Source organism: Apodemus sylvaticus, chromosome 17 (genome assembly GCF_947179515.1).
Source record: "Apodemus sylvaticus chromosome 17, mApoSyl1.1, whole genome shotgun sequence".
Lineage (NCBI taxonomy): Eukaryota > Metazoa > Chordata > Mammalia > Rodentia > Muridae > Apodemus > Apodemus sylvaticus.
In genome coordinates this window covers 53,001,078-53,024,554 of record NC_067488.1, presented here as the reverse complement: position 1 = coordinate 53,024,554, position 23,477 = coordinate 53,001,078, and the positions used below count along the sequence as shown (strand labels likewise).

The 23,477-nt window shown below is 53.7% G+C and overlaps 1 protein-coding gene across 1 annotated transcript in view; it reads left to right on the top strand.

Annotated features, from left to right (window-relative positions):
- Shisal1 (shisa like 1) overlaps positions 1-23,477 on the top strand; it is a 64,865-nt gene that overhangs the window by 20,399 nt on the left and 20,989 nt on the right. Inside the window, exons 2-4 of the mRNA XM_052160752.1 lie at positions 4,513-4,608; positions 7,628-7,841; positions 18,630-18,947. Coding sequence (XP_052016712.1) covers positions 4,542-4,608; positions 7,628-7,841; positions 18,630-18,947 — 599 coding nt within the window. The 5' untranslated portion in view covers positions 4,513-4,541. The remainder of the gene's footprint in view (positions 1-4,512; positions 4,609-7,627; positions 7,842-18,629; positions 18,948-23,477) is intronic.

Sequence of the window (23,477 nt, the reverse complement as noted above, 5' to 3'; positions counted from 1 at the left end):
CCCCTCACTTCAGTCTCAGGACAGGACATAAACCACATGAGTGACTCCGCCCCTGCCCAGACTGAGCATCTGGACAGTCACGGTGGGCACCATATTGGAAGGCGCTTGAGGGGTGAGAATCAGGAAAGAAAGTTTCAAGTGGGCTCCAGCCTTTGAGCCTCTAGCCCTGGCTGCAGGACTCGGGAGGGTGGCCTGGGCTCGGGAGGTAGCAATTGTAAAGGTTCAGGGGAGCCACGGGCCCTGGAGGCAGAAATCTATGCAGCAGGTGGCACAGGTGGTTAGGCAGAGCCAAGGCCCCAGTATGGAGCAAGGCCTTGATTTCTCAAGTGGGTGAATGGTCTTGTGTGCTCTCTGGAATGGGGACCGTGGCAACCTGGGAGCTGTGGTGATGGGTGGCTCTCATGTGAAGAGCTACAGGCCAGGACAGTGGCTGTAGCCACATGAGGGCTTGATGCTACAGGAAGAGTCTTGAGATAGCACAGTGATCATGTGAGTTTGCACCATTTCTACGTTTGCTCTAGGGCACATAAGACTGAAGATGGCTCTCCAGTCACTACAGGTGTGGTTACAAGAGGTGGCAGAGTCAGAAAGTAGCCCTAGGCAGAGTGGCTGACTGTGAGGACTCCACCCACAAGTCTGGCTGACCTTGACCCTCTAGGCCATGGGGGGCAGGGGTACTCTGCTCCTGCCCAGCAGGCTGGAATCAGGACTAAAGGCAGGCTAAAAGACAGGCAGCAGGGAGCCGCTGTAGCTGCTGAGTGTCCAGGCCATTGATGAGGCCCTCCAGTATCTCCCTCAGGGCCCGCTGTCCCTCTCTCAGCATGCCTTTGCCCTGCCGAGCCCTGCTGATGAGAAAACAGATCCATTCTTGGCGGTGGGGTCTCATCTGTCTCACCAAGGTCTGTTTCTCTTCACATGCCCTTGTCCCTCCCCTCCCAGCCTCGGCAAATTCAGTGTTTAAAAATAACCCTGAGCTCTTAGAGCAGCAGTCCCCAGCTGACCCCACAGAGAGGGTGGGCCGTGGCCGTGGCGGTGCATGTCGGCCATGGTCCTGGACCCTGTCAAACCTCAGTCACTCTCAAATACCCAGGTCTTACTGTTGGTGGCAGAGCTAGCTACCAGCTTAGGCAGCTGACCATTTTGTCGAAGTGCTGGAACACACAGGGAGAAATCTCGGGTGAGCCTACGCCTTGTGCTCCGCAGGAGGCCTCTCGGGCCTTCATGCTGTTTTGCTGCTCAGAGGTAGAATGCTCTTTGCCTCAGGTCTCAGGGCTGAGTGTCTGAGTAAAATGTCTTGGACAGTTTACTCTACCTCTCTGAGCCTTTGCTTCCTCTGTGATGAACTGGTCTGTGGGTATTGGGTTAGTGTGGACATTAGCCAAGATAATTGTTAAGTTGATAATTGATAATCGATAACAATTAAGTTGTGTGCACAGTAGATCGTGTTCCGTGACTACCCAGCCAGCATAAGGCAGCAACCTCTAAGGGTATCACAGGTCCTCAGAGCAGGACAGACTTCCTTCAGTCTCTGTTCCTTTCCAGTGGAGTGAAATCCAGTAGGTGTCACTTCCTGCATGTCCCAGGTCAGGGCATCTAACAGTGATTCTCTCTCCCAACCAGGGATGACAATCCCGGTAGACTTCTCTGAGGCCAGACTCAGATGAGGCATGAAGGGCTCAGTTGAACCATGGAGCTGAAAACCATTGAGACTTTTGAAGGCTGGGTCACAGTCAGATTCAGCCACAGACAGGGTCACTTACCCTGGGCAGGACCTGCTGGGCCACAGGCTGAAGTGGATACAGCTGACCCTGAGAATGGTGTCATGCCACTGTCCCAGAGATGCCTGAGGATATGAGGTTGGGATCCTGTAGGGCCAGGACTCCCTCAGGCCTGGGAACCCTAAGCTAAGACCCTGCTTGAAACCTACAGTCAGGCCCTAGCCTAGGACCCTTCTGACTTGACAGAGAAACCCAGGAATGAGCCCTCTAAAGTCCAACTTTGGACACCAGGAATCCCCCACCCCCACCCCTTGGACAGTGACTTCCACCTCAATGTGTTGAGTGCCAAACTCAGGGTCTGGTCTATCTTCAAAGTACTGAGATACACGAATATAAATCTCAGAGGAGTCAGTGCCGTGCGTTCCACAGAAGGCCTCACAGGCCACGGATGCTGTTTCACTGCGGGAGATAGAGTGTGTTCTAAGTCCACTCCTGTCTCAGTGGCCAGCAGAGGGAGGAGAGCTTAGCAGGGGAGCGATTGGTGTCAGGAAAAGATGGGGTCTCATGGGTATGGGTTTAGGGGCAAGATGAAATAAGGGCAGACTTCCTGGAGGGGGCTATACTTCTGTGACTCCAAGATAGCGGGACCTGGGTTCTCCCCAGTGTGAATGACAACCTCGACAGCAGTCAATATACAGACTGGGACTTTGCAGGGGCTGGAAACTGACCAGAGGGCTGAGATGAACACCTCGCACTCAAGCCCAGCAGATCTCAGATTCAGATCTCTCCAATCCTCTCTTCCACACAGAGACAGAAGTGGGGCAGCCCCAGTTCTCAGGGCCTCTCAGGCTGGGAGGAGGGGCTGGGCATCTGGAGACCCAGACAGCCTCTAGAGTCCAACCTTCAGACAACCTCAACCTTCCCTACCTGAGTCTATCGTGTCAGGAACCCTGAGGGACGTGGGCATCTCTGAGGCACTTTTTCCTCACAGTGAATTTTTCAGAGCTGACCCTGTGGGTTTCCACATGGAAATCCTTTCCTAAATGTTCTCAAAAGCCTTAATCTCCGTTCTTCCTCCCAGGAGGGCCAGGGCGGGAGGCCAGGCACAGAGCAATTAAGCAGCTTAGGACGCTAGAGGAAATGGAAAGGCAAGTAGGGTACAGAGGAGTCCTCCCCAGGGCTAGAGGAGTCCTCCCCGGGGCTAGAGGAGTCCTCCCCAGGGCTAGGGGAACCATGCCACCATTAGGACTCAGTGCTGAGCTTTGGTGACATTAGTATAATGGTCAAGCCTGTCCTCCCTCTCCTTGGACAAATTAAACTGCCCAAGATCAGCACCTGTCCCTAGAGGGACACACACACACACACACACACACACACACACCTCAAGGCTCAGGCTACTGGGAGAAGTGGGGCCCATCACATATATATGCCTGGCCTAGAGCTAGTTGTCAACCTCTGGATCATCCCAGTGACCATCAGCCAACCCTGGCTCTGAGATCCCGATAAAAACAGAAACCCTTGGTGTCCAGGTGTCCCCTCTGCAACCAGGATGAGAGTGTCTGAGGGCAAGATGGCACGAAGCTCGTTGCAGAAGCCTGAGCTAGGGTCTGGGACAATGTGGGCTGAGAGAGGCACTTCTCTGTCGCCTGGCCATGGCCCTTCCCACGCTGAACTGTTTTATTGACAGTGCACTTGGGCATCATCCCAGACTGCCCTTGCTGTGGAGACACCAGAACCCTGTGAAGGAGCTGTGGACTGTCCTGAAGATGGCAGGGACTGGGCGGAGGGCATAATTACAGCCAACCTGGGGAGAGGCAGAAAGTCTCCTACCTATGCATTACGTAGGCTGTAGTCACCAAGTTCTGGGTCCCTTTTTCTGTAGATGTGACTGTTCTGGGCACTTTCCCTGAGTGACAATAAACTACATTACTCGTGTTTATATTTCTGGGTCTGCCATATTTTCACAAACATGATGGTCAGCAAATTCTTCCATAGGGTACATTGTTTCAGAGACCCCTTTTCTGTCATTTGTGCAGAACTGAGACTCGAACTCAGGACCTTTCCCATGCCAGCCAAGCACTCTACCACTGAGCTACATCCCCAGCTCACTGTCTTCCTTTTTAAGGCTCAGTAATATTCCACTGCATGTATACATGTGGTCTGTTTATCCCCTCTTGTCTGTGGAGACTTGGGTTATTTTAACCACTATAAACAAAAGTAGTGGCTATGGGGCTGTGGGTGCACGGTGGAGCCTCTGCTGTGGTCAGAGTCTCCCCGTGCAGTCCTGTGAGCGCTGTGGCTTCCACTCTGGGACACACACCATCAGGAAAGGTTTCCTTCTCCACTGCTTACTTTCTATTTCATTGGCTGCTGTGTCCCTGGTGCCTGGAAGGGTAGTCAGGCCAGTGTGTGCTTGCAGAATGGTAAATGGAAGTCACCCTTAGAGACAGAGCAGAGAGGCAGGGTCCCTAGCCCCGAGATGGCAGAGGTAGAGGACTTGTCATCCCCCTCTTCCTGGACAGTTTGGATGGGTGGTGATTTCACCACCTGAGCCGCCAGCATCCTTTGATTAAGTCTCATTTTGCCGTGGAAAGCATAGGAGGTGCTGGGGCTGCCGGGGAAGGTCACTCATTCCAGAGAGGAAATTGGATGGAGGTGTTTTTTATCCTCCATTCGCCCGCCCCGGCTCCCTCCTGCAAGCTCCTGCTGGCTGCTGCCTGTCTGCCATCCCTCCTCTGACGGTAACAAAGCAAGTGGTGGGGAGCCAGTGGCCGAGACTCTCTGTCTTACACAGGCAGCGCCGGACGGGTCAATGCCAGCCGGATGATGACCAGTTGTGGCCAGCGGTCCCGGAACGTGCTCGCAGTATTCTCCCTGTTGTTTCCTGCAGGTAAAAACTTCTGTGGGGCTCAGGGGCTTGAGGGAGATTGTGTGTGTGTGTGGGGGGGGGGGGGTGAACCTTCCAGGGTAGAACTGCTTCTGGGGCTCGGCATGTTGGCAGGGCAAGGGTACCTCAGTCTCTGGATGATGTCTCCCAGTTCTGAGATGAGCTGAGGTCAGTTGGATGCTGCGGGGCAGTGGGGGCTCCAGGGAGCCTGCAATTCACATTTGCTCCTCTAGTTCTGCAAGTCAGAACTGAGCCTGGAAATCACAGCTAGTGGAGGGACCAGGATTCAGAGCCCGGTCACTGGAGCCACACCCTCCTGGTACCTGGCCTTGCATGCAAGCTTAGACTCACTGAAACTAGATCCTCCATGCCTCCAAACTGGAGCAGAGCCGAGACCAGAGTCAGCCTGGCACAGCCAGTCAGGAGGACCTAGTCAGAGCCTGGACCTTCACAAAGGCTCTCGTGGCGCTGTCTGTCTGTCCGTCTGTCTGCCTCACTCTTCCTTCTCCGCATCTTTCTGTTACTTTGTATGTTTTCCCAGGTCTCTGTGCATCTCTTATGTGCACCTGTTTCTTACACACATCTCTTCCATATGTCTCAGAGCTCTTCCTCAGTCGCCTGTCTCTCTGTCTCTTCCTGTCTGTCATGTGTGGCTCTGTCTTGGTCTCTCTGACCCTCCCTACGCGGTAGCCAAGCCGTTGCTCAGGGACTGGTGGCTTCCTTCCCTTGTCCTTTGCTTGGGATGTAGATTGGAGGGAGATTGTGATAGGACTCCCAGGGGAGCAGAATAAAGGCCAAACTGAGGTAAGAGTCTGGGGCCATCACCTCTCCAGATCTTCCCATGGGATGGGGACCCTGATCCTCACCACCCCGGTTCTTCCTAAGTAAAGCCGGGCCCATGGAGGGGGGCCTGACAGCTCCCTGATATATGCTGTGTCTTCCCAGTTCTTCTCCATGAAATGGGGGGTAAGGGGCTGGTCCTCACCTCCTCAGCTGTCCCCCGTATGGTAGAGGGTTCTCATTATTCTGGTGTGAGGGCCCAGTCACCTCTTATTGCCACTGGGGACAGGGACTCAGAGGAGGCACGTGGGTGGTGGTCACATAGCTGAATAAGAACTGACTCCGCCTGGGCCACCGGAGCTGGGGTTCACCATGCCTCACATAAGTTCCTGAGTGCTGGAGACAGTGAACCTGCACCCGCCAGTGTCCAGAGCTCCTCGGAGCCCCATCGCAAGGTTCTGATCCTTCTCCAAAGGAGGAAAGAGGCAAGGGGGAGGTTCAATCCTGGTCCCCAGTTCAGGGCTCCTCTGTCCCTGAAGAAGCAGCAGCAGGGTCTTCTGGTCACTGGCTAATGACTAAGCCATGGACAGCTATGGGATTGTGAGCTGGATCCTGGACAGGACCTGCTAGCCTTACTCCTATGTCCACAATTGCCTCTGTCAAAGCCTGACAGCCCCCTGCTGTATGCTGTGTCTCATAGTCAAGAGGCCAGTCCCAGAGCTAGACTCGGTCTTTCTGTTAGCACTCTAGGTGTGTCCAGCGTTCCTAGGTGCCCGTGCTGGCTCTGACTAACACACAGAGCCACAGCAGGGCTTCAAGTCACAGAGGATGGTGACTGCTGTGCCTCTCACTGTTAGTCTCACCGTGAGCAGTTGCTTTGGGGCAGTGGTCCCCAGCCCAAGACCCAGGGCATGGGCTTACCAGAAGAGATCATGTCCCCAGTTCCCTACCCTAGAGCTCAGTGCTATGCTAGGATCAAAGAGCTTCCATTCTGACTAGCATGCTTGGTGGGTCAAGGCTCTGAGCCTCCCTTACCTCTTCTGTTTGATAGGAGTAGATGGGACTCGGTGGTATGTCTGGTGGTATGTCTCCCTGGGGTACCACACTAATGGCCTCTGTGTCCCTGGATAGACTCTTCTGAAGATCGGGGGTGGACTGGAGCTTAGAGAGTCACTACCTCCCCACCTCGCCACTGTGTCCACAGAAGGAGGAACTATCCTTCAGGGAGGGCCTTTGGAGCTGGCCTAGGCATCAGCTCTGGGGGTGTCTGCCCCGCCCCCTTGCCAACTGGCCCGCTGGGGTCCCCTGTGGTGGTGCTGTGTGGGCTGCAATCTAATAACCTCTCAGCAGACAGAGCTTCTTGTGGGAGCTCTAAGAAGCCAGGGCCTTTGTGCCTGTGATTTGCCTGTGCCAAGGAGCCCCTTTTCAGTGATACAAATTAGATACAGCGAACCCTTTATGAAGCTGCTAATTAAGCCCGAGACAGCAGCTCTGCCTTTCCATTGTTGCTTTGTTCGAATTCCGTCCTGTTTATCGCTATCAGCTCATCCGGCTTTGCGGCAGAGAAGGCTGAAAAGAGGCCTCATTCATGGGCCAAGGAGAGAGGATCGCCGGCCAGCACAGCCGGCTGCTCGCCGTATGAGTGGAAGCCAGAGGGGACCTTGCTCAGGTCTAGGACAACAGTTTCTGTAATGAAGTTACTGCTTTCAATATAGGTGGACCCCAGGTCATACACTCCTTTGTGGCTTGACACCCAGGAAACCTGCTCTGGGGGAGAGAGAGAGAGAGAGAGAGAGAGAGAGAGAGGCTGACTGAATCCTGTGCCATCACTACTGATGAACTCCTGCCAGGACCTTTCAGCCTCTCAGTCTCAGTTTCTTCACTTTCAAAGTGACATCATCACAAGCCTGCCATATGGATTTAGTGAAGAGACCCTCCAGGACACAGAATAGGCGCCTAGTCACTACGGGCTGAGATGCCGGAGGCTACCCACCCACGGGTGAGCTTCAAGGAGCCCCAGGGAACATTCAGCCTGGGCTATTAGGGCTGTCTGTTACTGTGTCAGAGCTGGGGATCAGAGGTCCAGGAGGCTTTGGGGCAGAAGCCAGACTTTCTGAATCCTGAAGAATTCCTAGGGAAGGGAGGGGCCAGTAGGACCCTGGAGCAGACTGCCAATCCCTTCCGCTCAGCACCTGTGAGCTGCCAAGGGGACCCTGGCAAACCTGGTGTCTCTGTATTCCAGTCCTGTCTGCACATTTCCGGGTCTGTGAGCCTTACACGGACCACAAAGGCCGCTACCACTTTGGCTTCCACTGCCCCCGGCTCTCGGACAACAAAACCTTCATCCTTTGCTGTCACCATAACAACACGGTCTTCAAATACTGCTGCAACGAGACGGAGTTCCAGGCGGTCATGCAGGCAAACCTCACGGCCGGCCCCGAGGGCTACATGCACAAGTGAGTACCTCCCCCTCCACTACCTCCCTACTGCTCTGGCCACTGGCCGCTGGCCACCCCTGCCCTGGGGATGCTCCAGACAACACGTGCAAGGAGGCAGGCCTCCAAGGAGCTTTGCGAGGCCTGGCCTGACTGCTCTCTGAGCTTTTACAGTTCCCATCTGAGAAATGGGCACAGGGTGCCCACCTGGCAGGGCCTGCTGCTGAGGTTGAGGTCATGTCTGTGAAGCTTGGCACTCCCCAGGACTGTCTGATGGCTTTCATTTAATAATATTGGTAATCAATCACTTTGATGCTGAGATCGATCCTTCAGAGATAGTGAAAACATATGGAGAGCAGGTCTCCAAGAGGAACTGGATGGCACAGAAGTAGATGCCATACTGTGTGGGGCATGGTCGGTCAAAGTGGTAGACACTTCGATTTGAATGGAGTTGACAATCCTTTACCGTGTTGGGGGGGGGGGGGCAAAGGTCATTCCATTTCTTGTGTGTGGGCTGTTGGTGTGGTTTTGCCAATCTCTTTTCCTAGTACATTTTTGGTGTTTTGCTAATTTTTAACAAGAAATCTTGATATATAACAGAAATGCAATACAGATGTTTCCCAGCATGCCTTTCACTTTGAAGTGGCTTTTTCACATGCTTGGCAGTCTTATGATCATGGGATACCTAATTTCTTTTTTACAGTGTCTAATGTTCACCCTTCTGAGAAAGGCTTTTCCTTCTAAGAGCATTGAAGAATTCTCCTGTCTTCTAATTCATGTTTCAAATTTAGCTTCCCAGTCCCTTATCTGTTGTTCAGATCAGACTTAATTCTAATGTAAATATTCCAACAAGAACTGGGTTTTTATTATCTTTCACATGCAAAGAATGTTGTAGTTTCTTTTCCCCCCATCACTGTGGCAAGACAAGACTTGAACAATCTAAGGGAGAAGGGTTTGGTTGGCTCACGGTTTCTGGAAACCCAGTCCATCGTGACAGAGTAACCATGGCAGCAGGCAGGGAAAGTCTGGCAGAAAGAGAAGGGTGCTGGTTGGCCACATTGTACCTGGGAAGCAGGGGGTGAAGAGGAACTGGGTCCGGGTTATAAAGGATGGGAGGCCAGCCCCTGGCTGGAGGCTCCCTGCCCTAATGGTTCCACAGCCTTCCCCAACAGCGCCACCAGCTGGAGGCCAAGAGTCTCAGCAGGTGAGCCTGTGGAGCCCCAAGCTCCTGCTTTCTTTCTGTCTACTGGTGTGACAGTCACGCTCGCCCTATGCTATAACGTGCCACCCACATTAACATGAGCCCCAGGGCAGAGTGTCATAGCTCTGTGGCCTTCGCTGGCCCATGTCATATGTCGCTAGTGTTACACTGTGCAAGCTTCTGGTCTGATTTCATGTCTCTGTGTTTAATCTCCCCTGGCTCTTTAGACCCTGAGTTTTAGAACTTGCTCATGTGATTCTCCTGCTCCTCGGGCGGGCTCCATCAGAACAAAACCAAAAGGTCCTATTATATCCTCTACTGCAGTTAGCTTCACATAAGGAACAACTTTTTGTGATATTGTTTCTTTTTTCATGTTTTGGTGCTGACTGTTTCCAGTCAGGAACACACAGCCTGTTTACCGATTGATTCAAATTTCCTACACCAGTGTTCCACCACTGAGCTATCCCCAGCCCATCGGGTTTTCTTTTGTAATGCTTTTGGTTTTCTATGCAGGGAAGACGTGGGTGACATCTGCGGTTGTTTCTAGCTTGCTCTTTTCATGCTGCTCTCAGAAATAGCCTCTTTTCCTTTTACCCTCCTGACTGTGGATGATCAAAAATTAGGAATCTTTATTCATGAATTCTGTCCTCAGTTTGTGTAACACTTTTTCAATTGATTCTCTCTCTCTTCCAGTTATACCACTTGGAAGGAATAACCCCATATCCCCCCTTCCTCTCTTGTGAGACAGGAGTTCACAGGGTGGCCCTGAACTTGTGAACTTGCATGCAGCCTCCTGAGTCCTGATGCCAGCCTTACTTTCACATTTTCTGGCCTCAGGTTTTTGGTTGTTTGGTTGGTTTAGTTTGGTTTTCCCAGACAGGGTTTTTCTGTGTAGCCTTGGCTGTCCTGGAATTCTCTCTGTAGGCCAGGCTGGCCTTGAACTCACAGAGATCCTCTTGCCCCTGCCTCCCCAGTGCGGAGCTTAAAGGCACGCCCCACCACCAACTAGCTTTTTGTTGTTCTTGGTTTTGTTTGCTTTTGGTTGGTTGGTTGGTTGGTTGGTTGATTAGTTGGCTGGTTGGTTTTCCTTTTGCAGCTGCATTGGCTAGTGTCTCTAAAACACGCCAACAGTCAGGCATTCTTACTCTCCCTGACATTATGGGAAGCTTCAAATCTTTCCCTGGGGGTTGATTTCTCACGGTAGGAAAAATGTACTGAATGGGACTATTATGGAGTGGCTATTGATAAGATTTGCTGGTGCTGAGCCTCTAGCTCTGTCTGCCTCTGGAGCTTGAGGTTTTGCTACCAGACTCTGCTCACTCTGGAGAAGGTGCCTCTTTCCTTTGGGTGGGCAGGAGATGCAGACTCTCTGACTATCATCCAAACCTCTCCTCCTCCCACCATGACCAGCTCCTGAGAGCTCCGTTCTCAGATGCTTGGTGCTTCCCCTGAATATCCTTGCCATCTGCTTGGGCCTCGGAATAATCCTGCGTGTGAAGAGGCTCAGTGAGCCCCGTCCATCATAGCAGGAGCTGGAACCAAGCCTGGAATTTGGCCTAAGCCTTTTGTAAGACCACGGGCTATTTCCATGAGTGCGGAGGGTAGTGCCAGGACTGGGGTTGGGACCCAGAGTGCTACAGATACCCTGTGAAAGCCAGGCAGAGGCTGGGCCCCACAGCTAGACTTCCTCGAGGTCTGGCGCCTGGGGTCTGGGAGCCTCCCTTAGAAGCCCACAGGTTTCTATAATCTGCTCCCACAGGGTTTCCCACAAAGCAGGCACAGGGGCCTGGCTGTTGCTGCTGGCTGCCAGTATCAAGGGCCTTCCCCCAGAGGGAGTGGGAACTGTGACGCTCTGAAGCTTCTTTCTGAGTTTGGCTCATTGGCTTTCAGAAGCACTCCCAGAGCAAGGCATCTGCGAATCTCTGTGCTGTCCGTCCCGCCATGCTGGTCACAGGGACTCCCAGCCACAGCTAGTTTGACACCTGAGGATAGTGGGAACCACAGCCATCCTAGGGCTCTGGAAACTCCCTTAGAAACTCTGGAGAATCTTCTGATAGAGGCAGACCTTTGTGGGGAGGCCCAGGCAGGGATTACCCACAAGGCACTCTGATGTTAGGGTCTGGTCCTCCTTTACTGTGAGATCACCCGGACCTGGGTAGGACTATTCCAGCCTCTACCTGCCAGGTGTAAGGAGCATCCCACACGCACCCCACTGACACCAGTGTCCCTTGACAGATGTGGGACCTGCTGACCTAGGGTATCTTCCTTTGTAAGTGTCTAGCCGTCTTCCTGATATTTCCTCTCCGGAGGGTGAGACAGCTGCCCCTGCTGTCTCCTCACCTCCAAGCCAGCACTCCTTCTAAGGGAGCCAGGCAGCCAGACCTAGAAGTAAAGCGGAGTAGACACGTGTGGGGATAAGTAACTCTGGGCTCTGGGCGGACTCCTCGCAGAGGAGGAATGGACATGGATGAGACTGTGTTAGGCCTGGTCTCCCAGGTGGGACGGGGCTTCCTAGACAAGGTCAGGGTCTCCCAGCTAGGGGTGGGGCTTTCAGGCCAGGGGTGGGGCCTCCCAACTAAGGGCGGGACTTCTTATCCAGAGGCGGGGCTTTTCAGTCAGAGGTAGAGGCCTCCCCACGAGGGGTGGGGCTTCTCAGTCAGGGGCGGGGCTTCACAGCCAGAGGCAGGAACTCCCAATTGGTAGGGATAGGAATTGCAGCATTTGTATCATAGAGCAAGCTATTGGGATGAGGACCCTGGGAACCTACTCAGTCCACAAAAGCCAGAACTTAGCTTGGAAGGGAATCAAGGCCCACAGAGGGGCAGTGGGATCCTTCTGTCCGGTTTCCAGGCTCAGGGGCTTTGTGAAGAGGAGCCGGGCCCTGGGACCTGTAGCAGGGGTTGGCTTCCAGTTATAGAGGGGTGAGTTGAATCTTTGGGAGTTAGAAGTCAGGATAACATGGCCAAAGAAGGTCACTGTCACTGTAGGGTGGGCTCACAGTATGGAGACCACTTGTGGATTCACGACCATTTAGGACCTTTGCCATACCAAGGTCACAGTCACCCTGGGTCTCCACCAGCCTCAGACACTCTGGGAGAAAGAAGGGAGGGACCAAAAACATGTTGATGAGGTCCCTTGTCCTAGACCCCAGCAGGTTGACAAGAGTTGAGACTGGGGACACAGACACCCTTGTTCTGACATTCCAGCCATGGACCCAGGAAGCTGGGCCTTGTCTGGAGCCGGGGAAGCTACCCCATCTCCACTGAGGCTGGAGAGCTAGAATCTCAGGCTCAGCCTGAGGGTTCAGGTCAGTTGTGACCCCCAGAGGGCCCTGGTCAGAGTGTGGGCTCCTCCCCTCCACTGCAGTGAATCAGCAGGGGGTGGGCTGGTGACCTGGTCTTATTTATTTGTGGGTTTTGGATGAACAGAGTGTGTTGTGTGGCCATCCCAGCTGCCTGGCGGAAAGGCAAGGCACTGAAGGAAAGGCTGCTTTGCCAATTCCACCACTGCAGCAAGTTGCCTGCTTCCAGCCAAGCGGGCAGCCAGGGGCCAAATAAGGGTCAGCCAGGCACCATGCACCCTTTCCAGGCTGGCCTTGTTCCTGACAAGTCAGGGGAGACCTTTGCTCAGAGCCGCAGAAGAAAGCAATCAGTGCCTTCTCTCTCTGTCTCTCTTCTCTCTCTCACTCTCTGTCTGTCTCTGTGTTTCTGTATGTCTCTCTCTCTGTGTCTCTCTGACTCTGTCTCTCTGTCTCTCTCTGCCTCTCTGTCTCTCTCTTACCTGCACGTTCTCTGTGTGGGTGTCTGTTTCACTCTCTGTCTGTTTCTGTCCGTCTCTGTCTCTCTGTTCCTCCTTCCCTCCCTCCCCAGGGGCAGGATGCCAGGAAGTAGCTAGGGAAGAGGGGCCTGCAGGTGTGGAGATAGGTCTCCAGGAGAGCTGGAGTTGGCGCTCCTGGACCTCACAGACAAGTCAAGGCCTCTTCTTCCTGGGCTCTGCGAAAGTCCTCCTCTCTCAGCGGTCATAGTGAAGCTTCTATAATATGGAGTTATCAACCTGAGTCCCAGCACCCTGTTGACCCCATGTGGCCTCTCCCATGGCCTCTATCTTTGAACTCTGACCCTGGATACCCAGAGTAGGGTGGGAATCACTGAGTCACAGTCTCACCAAGGCTTGTCAGGTTTAAAATCTCCTTACACAGTATCATTCTTGAGAGGACCTTCTAGAACTATCATAGTTTCTTACCTGAACACCCCTTCCCCTAACCCTATAAATAGACACCTCCCTGGACTTCCTTGCCACCCATATAGAGTTTTTACCTGTGAGCAAGTCTAATAGGCAGGCCTGAGACCCAGAGAGGGTGGACGTGTGCCTGAAACCACACAGCTCACAAGACCATAGCAACACCGATCTGGACCCAGCGGTACTGAGGTGGCACCCTCATGGGACACTTGTAGCTCTGCACATGGAATGCCATGGCCCAGGCTGGTGTGGTGGTCCCCACCCTAGAGCAGGATGATCTGTGGCAGAGGAAAAGCCACAAAAGTAAAGTCATACGTGGCTCTGCTCACGTGGCTCTGGCCAGTGCTGGCCGCATCGCACCCAATTCTGCCCCAGTCCTGGAGAGAGGCATCTGCATGTTTATTCAGGACTGAGTCTGGGTGGGCCACTGGGTCTAACTGGCTCCGTGTGCAGCATCCTGTCTCTTGACCCTGTGGTTCTGCCCGTTGGTTAAGCCTATTAGCAGCAGGGCTAGAAGAGACAGCAGCTGACCCCACTGGGACATCCCCTGGCAAGGAAAGGGACACTTCTTATACAAGTGAGCTCTACTTCCCAGGTTCTTAAACATAAGACCCGTGCCACCCGTGACAGCACCAGCCACCCTCTTCCTGGACATGTGACCTTAGGCATGGTACTGTGCTTGTCTGTGCCTAGACCTATTGAGGTATCCTCAGTGATTTTTATTTGTGATTGTTTAGATACAGGGTCTCATTCTGTAGCCCATGCTAGCCATGAACTAGAGATGCTTGTTCTTCAATCTCCTGAGTACTGGGATCGCAGGTGTGCACCAGCACACTTGGCTTTCTCTGTGATCACAGGTGTGCACCACACACCTGGCTTCCTCTGTGATCACAGGTGTGCACCACCACACCTGGCCTCCTCTGTGATTGCAAGTGTGCACCAGCACATCTGGCCTCCTCTGTGATCGCAGGTGTGCACTAGCACACCTGGCTTCCTCTGTGATCACAGGTGTGCACCAGCACACCTGGCTTCCTCTGTGATCACAGGTGTACATCACCACACCTGGCCTCCTCTGTGATCACAGGTGTGTACCAGCACACCTGGCTACCTCTGTGCTTCACATAAGCCTACCCTCATAGGTTTCTTTTCTATCTGTTTTGTTTTGTTTGAGACAGGGTCCCATGTAGCCCAGGCTAGCTACCAACTCTCTCTGAAGCCAAGGATGATCTCAAAGACCTCTTCCTGCCTCTACCCTCCAGAAGCTGAGGTTAGAGGCATGTATTACCACACACCTTTTATGAAGTCTGCTCAGGGTTTTTCCTATTCCCACTTGCCCAACCCAACCAGCAGGACAGGACTTCTGTAGCCCGGGTCTTCCTGCTCTGACTGATGGGCTGGACCACTGCTCCCATGACTTCCCTGTATGGGACAGGGATTTTCATCCCAGGCCAGTCCAGGGTACAACTGTCTGCTAATGGTTTCTCTGCTCCGCAGACACATTGTGAGTCCTCCAGTGGGAAGGTTCTATTATCGCTTTGGAAACTCCAAAGAAGCTGACTCACACAGACCTGCACGCGGCGCCTGCCACTGTCTGGGGCTGGGCGGTCACAGAAGCCCCACCTCAGCATCTGTCTTTTATCTTTGCCCTTCACACAGGCATGGCCAAGGCCTGGCATCTGGGTGCAGTTAATTTCCAGATTGCATATTTTAAATGGCATTTTAAAAATTAAAGACTCAAATCCTTGCAGCTGGCAGGCCTTGGAGAGTGTGGCCTGGTGGGGTGGGGTTTGGGGGGTGGGGAGGGGGTTGCAAATTGTCGTGAAGTCTGTGGTTCTAGCACCCCACCCACCACACAGAGAGTGTGTCCCCTGCAGGCAGCACCTTCTGCAGGATTAAATCAACAGACAGGCAGGAATACTGTTTGGCAGCAAAGACCTAAGGCCAGCACCCATGGAACAGCAACCTTTCATTCGACAAAATGCTCAGACGAGAGGGGACAGGATTTGTTCTTAATTCCTAATATAGGTGGAGCCAGTTGGGGGTACAGATGCTGGGGACTCCCTCTCTGGGTCTGTTTTAGATTTGATCTTGGGATTTCCCAGGGTTTAGCACACTCTGAGGTTGTAGGAACCTGGTTCCAAACTCCTGGCCTGGGATGGAAATTCCCGCTTCCCACCCACCCCCCCCCCGGAAGTCATGGATGCCTGTCAGTCAGAACAGGAAGACCCTGGCTGCAGAAGTCCCCGCCCTGCTGGTTGGATTGGGTAGGTGGAAATGTGAAAATCCCTCTGCAGACTTCATTCATAAAGCAGAAACACAGAACATTCTGTGGAAGTGGCCCTATCAGCCTGACAATGGAGATTCAGCTCTTTAAAATTCATTTTTCCATAGTCTTAAGGAGATAAGCCTCACTTTCCAATTCTTCATCACTGTGAGTGATGGTTGCCCATATGGGGCTCATCTGTAAAATGGGGTCCTCACTCTGAGCCCAGAGCACATGCTGCAGGGTCAGAACTGAAAGTGTCCCTGTTCATCGTTGGTGTGCCAATCACACAATTATCACACCTGGCCAGTGCCGGTTGCTATCGTGTCGCCCGTGTCCTGCCCATCCCCAGTTCTCGCTATAGCAGTACCACATGGGCGTGTTTGGCATGCAAGGACAAGTCTGATTCTAACCTGCCTTGGGGGAGTTGGCAGTCTCATGGGGCTACCTACAGTCTTACAAATGAAAACAGGCCACAGGGTGGTCTCAGAAACCCAGTGACCTTGTAACCCACATGAAGTTTAAAGAGGCTTTCTGTCTGCCGGTGCACAGGAGGCAGGGAGCTGGCTCGGCAGAGGTGAATCATGGGCACCTCTCTAAGCCTCGTGTGGTACCCTTTGAAACTACTTGTGTTGGGCTTGGCTGCCAAGGTGCTTCTGGGGAATTCAAATCCTGATACTGCTGTCACAGCTGGGGAATCTTAGAGAAGACTTTGGTCCCCCAGAGGTGCCTCTCCCTGCCCAATTTCCACCTTAGACACGACAGGTCTGTTTCCTTCTACCTTAGCACTATGCAGAGCTGGGGGACCTTCAGCTGTCCCTTGCCCTGTGATGGCTTTTCCAGTGTTTCTGGCTCCAGGCAGGGCCAACAGCCCTCCTGCTCTGGATGCCAAACAGCATCTGCAGAGAGCGGCCCTGCTCCCTCCCCGCCTCCTCAGCCCCCAGGCTGCTGCCATGGGAACCACGGGAACAGCCTGGTTTTCAGAGCCCTGCCATGGGGGCTGCAAGAGGGAGAAATCTGGGGAGAGATGGGCGCCTGGGACCAGAGCCCACCTAGACATCTGTCTCCCATGAGACTCCAGCCTGTAAGTTATTGGGCTCCTGGCCTTTTTCCTCTGCCAGGCACTCTCTGCTGTGCCCTGACACTTCAGGCAAAAGTAGTGTCCGTTAATAAAAGGCTCAGTGCTTGGCTGTCAGTCATCTACACCTTTGCATGGCACTAGTTAGCTAAGAGATGGAGTTGTAGAAAGAAGCTAAGACTTCCCTGTTTAGGATTTTCTGGGTACTGAGTCTAAGTACTGACTGGTACTGAGTTCTAAGCACCTCTCTTGAAGCTGTCAAGCTCCGTGTGCACAACATGGCAGAGCCTTACCAATAACCATTCCCTCTAAGCCCCCGCTGCCCTGACTCCCAAGAGAAGTCTTCCATCTAAGAAATCGGCCAGCTGGCAAACATTCTCCTGAATAGAGAAAGAAAGTGGGCTTATTGGTTCTGCTTCTACCCTGGCAGGGCTGGCCAGGGGATAGCCACCACTCTACCACCAGAGGCCACAGCTGGAACTAGGGATCAGCCTTGGAAGATGAAGAGGCAGGCATCTTACATTGAGGGGACCTGGAGATGGGCGGGGCTTCTCACAGACCACACAGCAGAGCAGACCCGGGAGATCAGGCCAAGCTCAGGCCCTCAGTTCCTAGCTCAGGCAGGCAGGAGCTGCAGGTCCTTCTGGAGTGGAGGCTTCCAGCTCGCCTCTTCTAGGCTGGTCAGCAGCCTCTTCCCCACACCCTGGCTGGCCCATGCCCACTCAAGCAGATGTCCGTGGCAGGGAACAGACTGAGGTGGGTGTCACTAGAGCAGTTAATAAACCAGTCCCTTTAAACAGCCCAGTCCCTGGTGAGTTCCAGGCAGCAATCCAGCCATTGCCAAATCTTGAGGCAACCCACCCTAGGGGACTAAGACCCCAACCTGGGGCGGGGGCATCAGGGGCACAGATATGCCAAGTGATGGAGGCCAAAGGAGAGGCTGGGCTTCATGAAGACTTGGGGGATTGGAGCAGACTCACATGAGGGTAGCCCAAACAGTGGGGCAGAAGGGAAGGAGGTAGGGGTGAGGGGAAGGCTACTTGGCAGAGGGCTTGGCCTGTGCACAGACACTGGGGAGGGGGTGGCCAGTTGTGTGCTCCAGTGCCCAGCAACATGGAGAGAGACAGTCAGCCGAGCTTGCAGTGGGTTGGGAGCATTTGAAGTATTAAATCCTAAGGCCTCTTACTGCCTCTGCCAGGAGGCTGCAGCCTCTGCAGGGGAACAGAGTGGTGACAGAGTGGCCAGGCATGTGCCTTGGCTAGTAGGGTGTTTTCCTAGCATGCACAAAGCCCCAAGCTCCATTTCCGTTGCCTACAAACCAAGCAGGTATCATCCTAATGCTCTGGAAGTGGAGGCAGAAGCACCAGAAATTCAAGGTTATCTTGAGATAGCAAGCTCGAGCCAGCCTGGACTACCTAAGGCCTTATCTTAAAAAAAAAAAAATTAAAAAGTCATTGAGATTAAGATTTCTCTGTGGTCAGAAGGAACAAACTTTAGCAAGGGCAGTGGCTAAGTTGAGGTAGAAGTCATGGACAACTGGGTAGGGGGTTCTGCAGAGGCTCTGAAGGTGTTGCATTCCTGCAGGGGTGCCATTGGGGTTCTGAGGCACATGGGGTGTGACTTGGTTTACCGTTTCCTCAGAGCCATGACGGGCCTCCAGCATCTGTCCTTGGGAGTGAGGCCAGGAGGGATGGAACAGGAGTGTCCCAGGGGCAGTTGTGGTAAGCACAAAGCCAGCAGGGAACCTGGCAGATACTAAGAGAGGTGGGGTAAGGGAGGCCCCAGCACTCAGTTGAGAAAAGTCAGAGGTCTGGTAGAGTGCCTGTTAGGGCAGGACCCGGGGAGTCTAGCCTAGAGCACAGGGCAGGCCCTGGGCAGTGGACAGTGGGGTGCGAGCGACAGGGTGGTGGGGGGTGGAGCCTTGTGCCTGAAGTATGTGCTTGCCAACCTGTGGTGGATGCTGGCAGACAGGGCTGGGGCTTCCGGGAGTGTGGCTTATTCTCTGCCTCTCTGCTTCTCTTTCCCCAGCAACTACACGGCCCTGCTGGGTGTGTGGATCTACGGCTTCTTTGTGCTCACGCTGCTCGTCCTGGATTTGCTCTATTATTCTGCCATGAACTACGATATTTGCAAGGTTTACCTGACGAGGTGGGGGATCCAGGGACGGTGGATGAAACAGGACCCCCGGCGGTGGGGGAACCCTGCTCGAGCCCCTCGGCCAGGACAGCCGGCCCCACAGCCGCAGCCTCCCCCTGGTGCCCTACCACAAGCCCCCCAGGCTGTGCACACTCTGCGGGGAGACACACACAGCCCACCCCTGATGACCTTCCAGAGTTCATCTGCCTGGTGAGTGTTTGCAAGAGCAGCCTGGGTGGCCTGGACTCTAGTATTGCTGCTGCGTTTGGACCACAGGCGACCTGGCTATTCTTTGTCCTTACTGTTTGCCAAGGAGGACTTAAAGCCACTCACGTATGTGTGGCAGCACATGTGTGTCTAGAGAAGAAGCCAAAAAAGACAGGTTGTCACTTGAGTTTCCTAGTGGCCAAGGCAAAAGGGGAAATTGGGTGGCTTTTCAAGTTTTTGTGGTCTGATCAAAGGAAAGAAAGTTTATTAGTGATGGGGAGAAGAGATTCCATTGTGAGGTCAGGAAATAAATCTAAATCCATCTTTTAGTTCCTTTGCCATACATACCTGCAGGTGACTCAGGCAGTCTCTCCCATGGAAACTCGGGAGAGAGAAGGATGCTGGCAGGGGGGGGGGTGACCTATCAAAGGCTTGGCTTTGGGGGTGACCAGGTCTGGTCTCATCTGGACAGTTGTCATCTCTGTCCTACTCCAGTATGATGTTGACGGTGAGGGGGTGGCAGCATTGCTGCCCAGAACTTGAGAACAGGTGTTTCATGAGGTCAGCTAGCCCAAGGACAGAGATAAGCATGCCTTGGCCCAGGGTCATGGGTGGTCGGTGTCTGGGGCTTCGGTGGTAGCCGTAGTACTCAGATTCTGAACACAGCATCTCTGGGGGTCATAGCCCAGGGCCCAGCCTGCAAGATCATCTTGAGTCCTCTTGTTGGTGACCTGACCCTTCCAGCACAGTGACCACCAGGCTCTGGGTGACTGGCCACCAACACCTCCTAGCACAGTGACCACTGGGCTCTGCAGGAGACTGGCCACCGCACGCTGGCCAGTTTTGTTATATCATCCTTTGACTTTCCAATCCCTGTGAGAAGCCAGGGCGGTGTACCTTCCTCGGGTTATTCTGGGACTGCCCGGTGCATAGTAGGCACGCAGTGCCCCTTGACTGCTTCTCCTGGGAGGTACAGGCGAGCTTGTTAGCCACTGCTAGAGCAGCTCCCAGGTAGCGACCTTTTCAATAATGAATGGCGTGAATAATTAATCAGATGCACTTACAGCCTCTTGTGCTGGTGGAACAAGGAACTGCCTGTCTATCATGCAGGGGACAGTCACTGTCTGTCTTCCCTTGGACAAGCCCTGGGTTGACTCCTGTGGTAGGAGGTGAGGATGAAGAGAGCCACCATTCAGATGGAGAGCAAGACCTGGACCCAGGGAAAGCTACACAGTGAGCAGTCTGTTTACTATACCTGATGGTGAGGGTTCCCATGTCTGTGTCACAGAACATCCGGAGTCCACTGGCCAATTGGGCCTAGTGGGGGTGCCTATGGGAACCCTGGTTTTAGTTGGAACAGGTTTCCTCCATCCTTTCCTTTGGGGTCCCTGCCTGCTGCCCAGGAGGGCGTTGAAGGTTACCAGTGTTCTATACTCACGGCTGCAGTGTTTGCCTATCTGGAGGCCCACAGTGCCAGGAGATAGGTTAAAGACCCCAACCTCAGCCGGGCGGTGGTGGTGCATGCCTGTAATCCCAGCACTCTGGGAGGCAGAGGCAGGCGGATTTCTGAGTTCAAGACCAGCCTGGTCTACAGAGTGAGTTCCAGGACAGCCAGGGCTATACATAGAAATCCTGTCTCAAAAAAAAAAAAAAAAAAAAAAAAAAAAAAAAAAAAAGACCCAACCTCAACTTCTCTCCTGATGTCCTGGGGTTACCTGCTGTGAGCTCTGTGTCTGTCTTGGTGTTCCCACTCCCCCACACTGGTTTTCTCCAACATGGGCAGATTATGCACCTACTGTATGCCGAGCGTCTTGCTGTACCTTTGAGATACAGGCGTAGAGGAGGTGGCAGGGGTGTTCCCTGAGCTTGGAACTATACAGAAGCTCTAGAGTTTATGGAGTGTAAGAGAAGGTGTCTGTCAGGATGTATGGGGCATACTTAGCATGGAGCCCAACCGTCCCCGCCCCCCTTTCTCTTCACACTTGGGGAGTTGTGCCTGAGGCCACCCGCTTGCCCATTCAAACCATGGCTCCGAAGCCCACGTGTGATGTGTTGTCGGGGAATGTTCTAGCTACTGGTCACATTCACACACCGCCTCCCAGTCACTTTCTGCCTTTGGATATGCTGTGACATTGCATGAGGCTTCAGGTTTTTTTCCCCCAGAGGAGAGGGGAGAGGGTTGGGAAGCTCTGTGGGACTTCCTGCTTTGTCACCCTAGGGTCCTCTGGGAGACTAGAGAGGCAGGGTGTTTGGAGGACATCTTTTGTGCTCAGCCCGTGGCTTCTCTCCTTTCCCTCCTGACTTGCGTAGAAGACCTCTGCATCTTGACTGTCTGATTCTCTGGCTTCTATGGCACAAGGCTTCTAGCAGAGGAGCCAGGTCACCTAGAGGGTCACGGTGGCTGACCCCCGTGTTGTTGCTTTGGGAGGCTCAAGGCCACGTGACCAGCTGAGCAGAGCAGGTCAAAAGCTCCTGCAAGATGGAGATCCGGGTAGCTGTGGGTGGTCTTGGCTACCCAGGCTCTAGGGTACCCCTGCCCTGCTATAGGGGAAGCAGGAGAGCTGTACTACCAGCCGCCCAGATAGCCAGCAGGGTCACTACCAGGCCCCTGGCTACCAGCTGGGGCTTGATAAGTGACAAGCCCTGGGTGGCCCCTAAGTTGTTACTTCTGCAGCAATACTAAAGACCCCGGCAACTGTCTGGCCCTGCCAACCCTGGCCCCCAGGTCCTGTGAACAGTTTCTCAGCTCATCACTCCAATCATCTCTCTTTTAAGCAGTCTGACTGGCTGGCTGAAGGCAAAACCAGGTACCAAATTAAGCCACCAGGCATACGGAGCCTCAGCCAGCTCCCCGTATCTCTAACTGAGTTAGGGAGTAATGGAGCGCCGGTGAGTTGGAGACTCGCTGCCTTCATTGAGTTTTACAGAGGAACTTGTGTTCAGATGACTGAGACATCTCTGTTCCTTGCATCCTCTGTGCCCTCCACACTTTGAATCTCTCCTTACCTTCCCCGGGGCTCGGCCTTCCTCAGGCCGAAGTGCTCCAGCCTTCTCCTTGTCTGGAGATGACAGTGGCCACTGTCCTCAGACCGGCCCCCACCCAGGCTTCTAGGTTTCCTCTCTGGCCCTGACCCCTGCTGATGGTCGGTCCCAGCAGCTTGTTTTCCTGTGGTTTCTGGTGCTTCCAGGCTCTCAGCCCACACTGGGGCTGCCTTTGGCTCACAACAGATACTCAGTGAGCATGCTCTGACGGTGCAGCAGGTCCGCCGGTGCACAGGCGCAGGGCAGGGGCCGGCTGAGCATGGTCCCCTCCCGCCCAGGCCCCCAGATCCATCTGGAGGGAGCTGCTGGTGCTCTTCATCAAGTTCAGCATGTGTCCTGCCTGTCCTGTGACGGTAGAGAGAGGTCAGTTGTCATGTTGGCCACCCCTTCCTTGTCCTTGCAGTCACTGGCGCATATATAGGTGGGATATGCATGCACATACACACGCTCACACACACACACACACACACACACACACACACACACACACTCAAGAGAACACACACATGCTCCACACTCTTCCTAGCTTCAGTGGGACTTGGCATCTATTTTATCAGGGCCTCAAGGTTAAACTGTCCTCGTTTCATGGATGGGGAAAATGAGGCCTTGTGTGGGCTTGGGCCAAGTGAGTGCCGATAACAGAGATGAAGCACGGATCTTTCAGGGAGCTTCATCACTAAAAAGCCCACTCCAATATGTGTGATGACTCCCAAAGCTCCCTGGACTACTCTGGGCACCTCCCAGTCAGCTCTACCGAAGAGTCTCCTCTCCCCAGCAACAAACGGGTTTTCTGTTCTGTCACCTCCTGCTGGGGCCTCTGAGTCCTGTAATTTTTCTGTTTCCTTCCCCTTCCTCCAAGAGCAGGTGTTTCAAACATCTGCACAGCCCATCTACTGGGCTCCCTGCCCAACACTCTGCCACTTTTGTCTGTAGACAAGGAAACTGAGGCACATCGCCATTTGGTGACTGGCCCAGGGTCAGTCAGCAAGTTCACGCTCAGTACTTGAAGGCAGGCAGATGGACTCTAGCCAGATTGGAAGAATGCTTGGCTGGCTGGCCATCTCTGTCTTGCCCACACGGAGACAAGAGCCTTCTGCCTGTCCTCCTGTCCCTAACCTTTGTGACTGGCATCAGAGTGACCCTCTTAATACAATCACGACCAGCTAATGGAATCAAAACCCTCTTCGCTTGTTCACCCAGCACAGCGGCCTCCCTGCCCCAGAGCCTCAGCTGCTACTCCCAATCTAAAGAAGTACTTCACCCAAGTAACCTGTGGGCTAGCTCCCTTCCCCCCAGCAGGTTCCAGCCCAGAGTCTCCTCCCAGACAGACTGTCCTCACCCTTCCTCTCCCCTCCCCCTCCTCTGTATCCCAACACCATCCCACTGAACTCGGCAAACACTTTTGGCACCTTTGATATGTTATCATCACCTGGCACTGTGTCTGGCTTCCTGATTGCTGTCTGTCTGTCTGTCTGCCCCACTGGAAGGGAA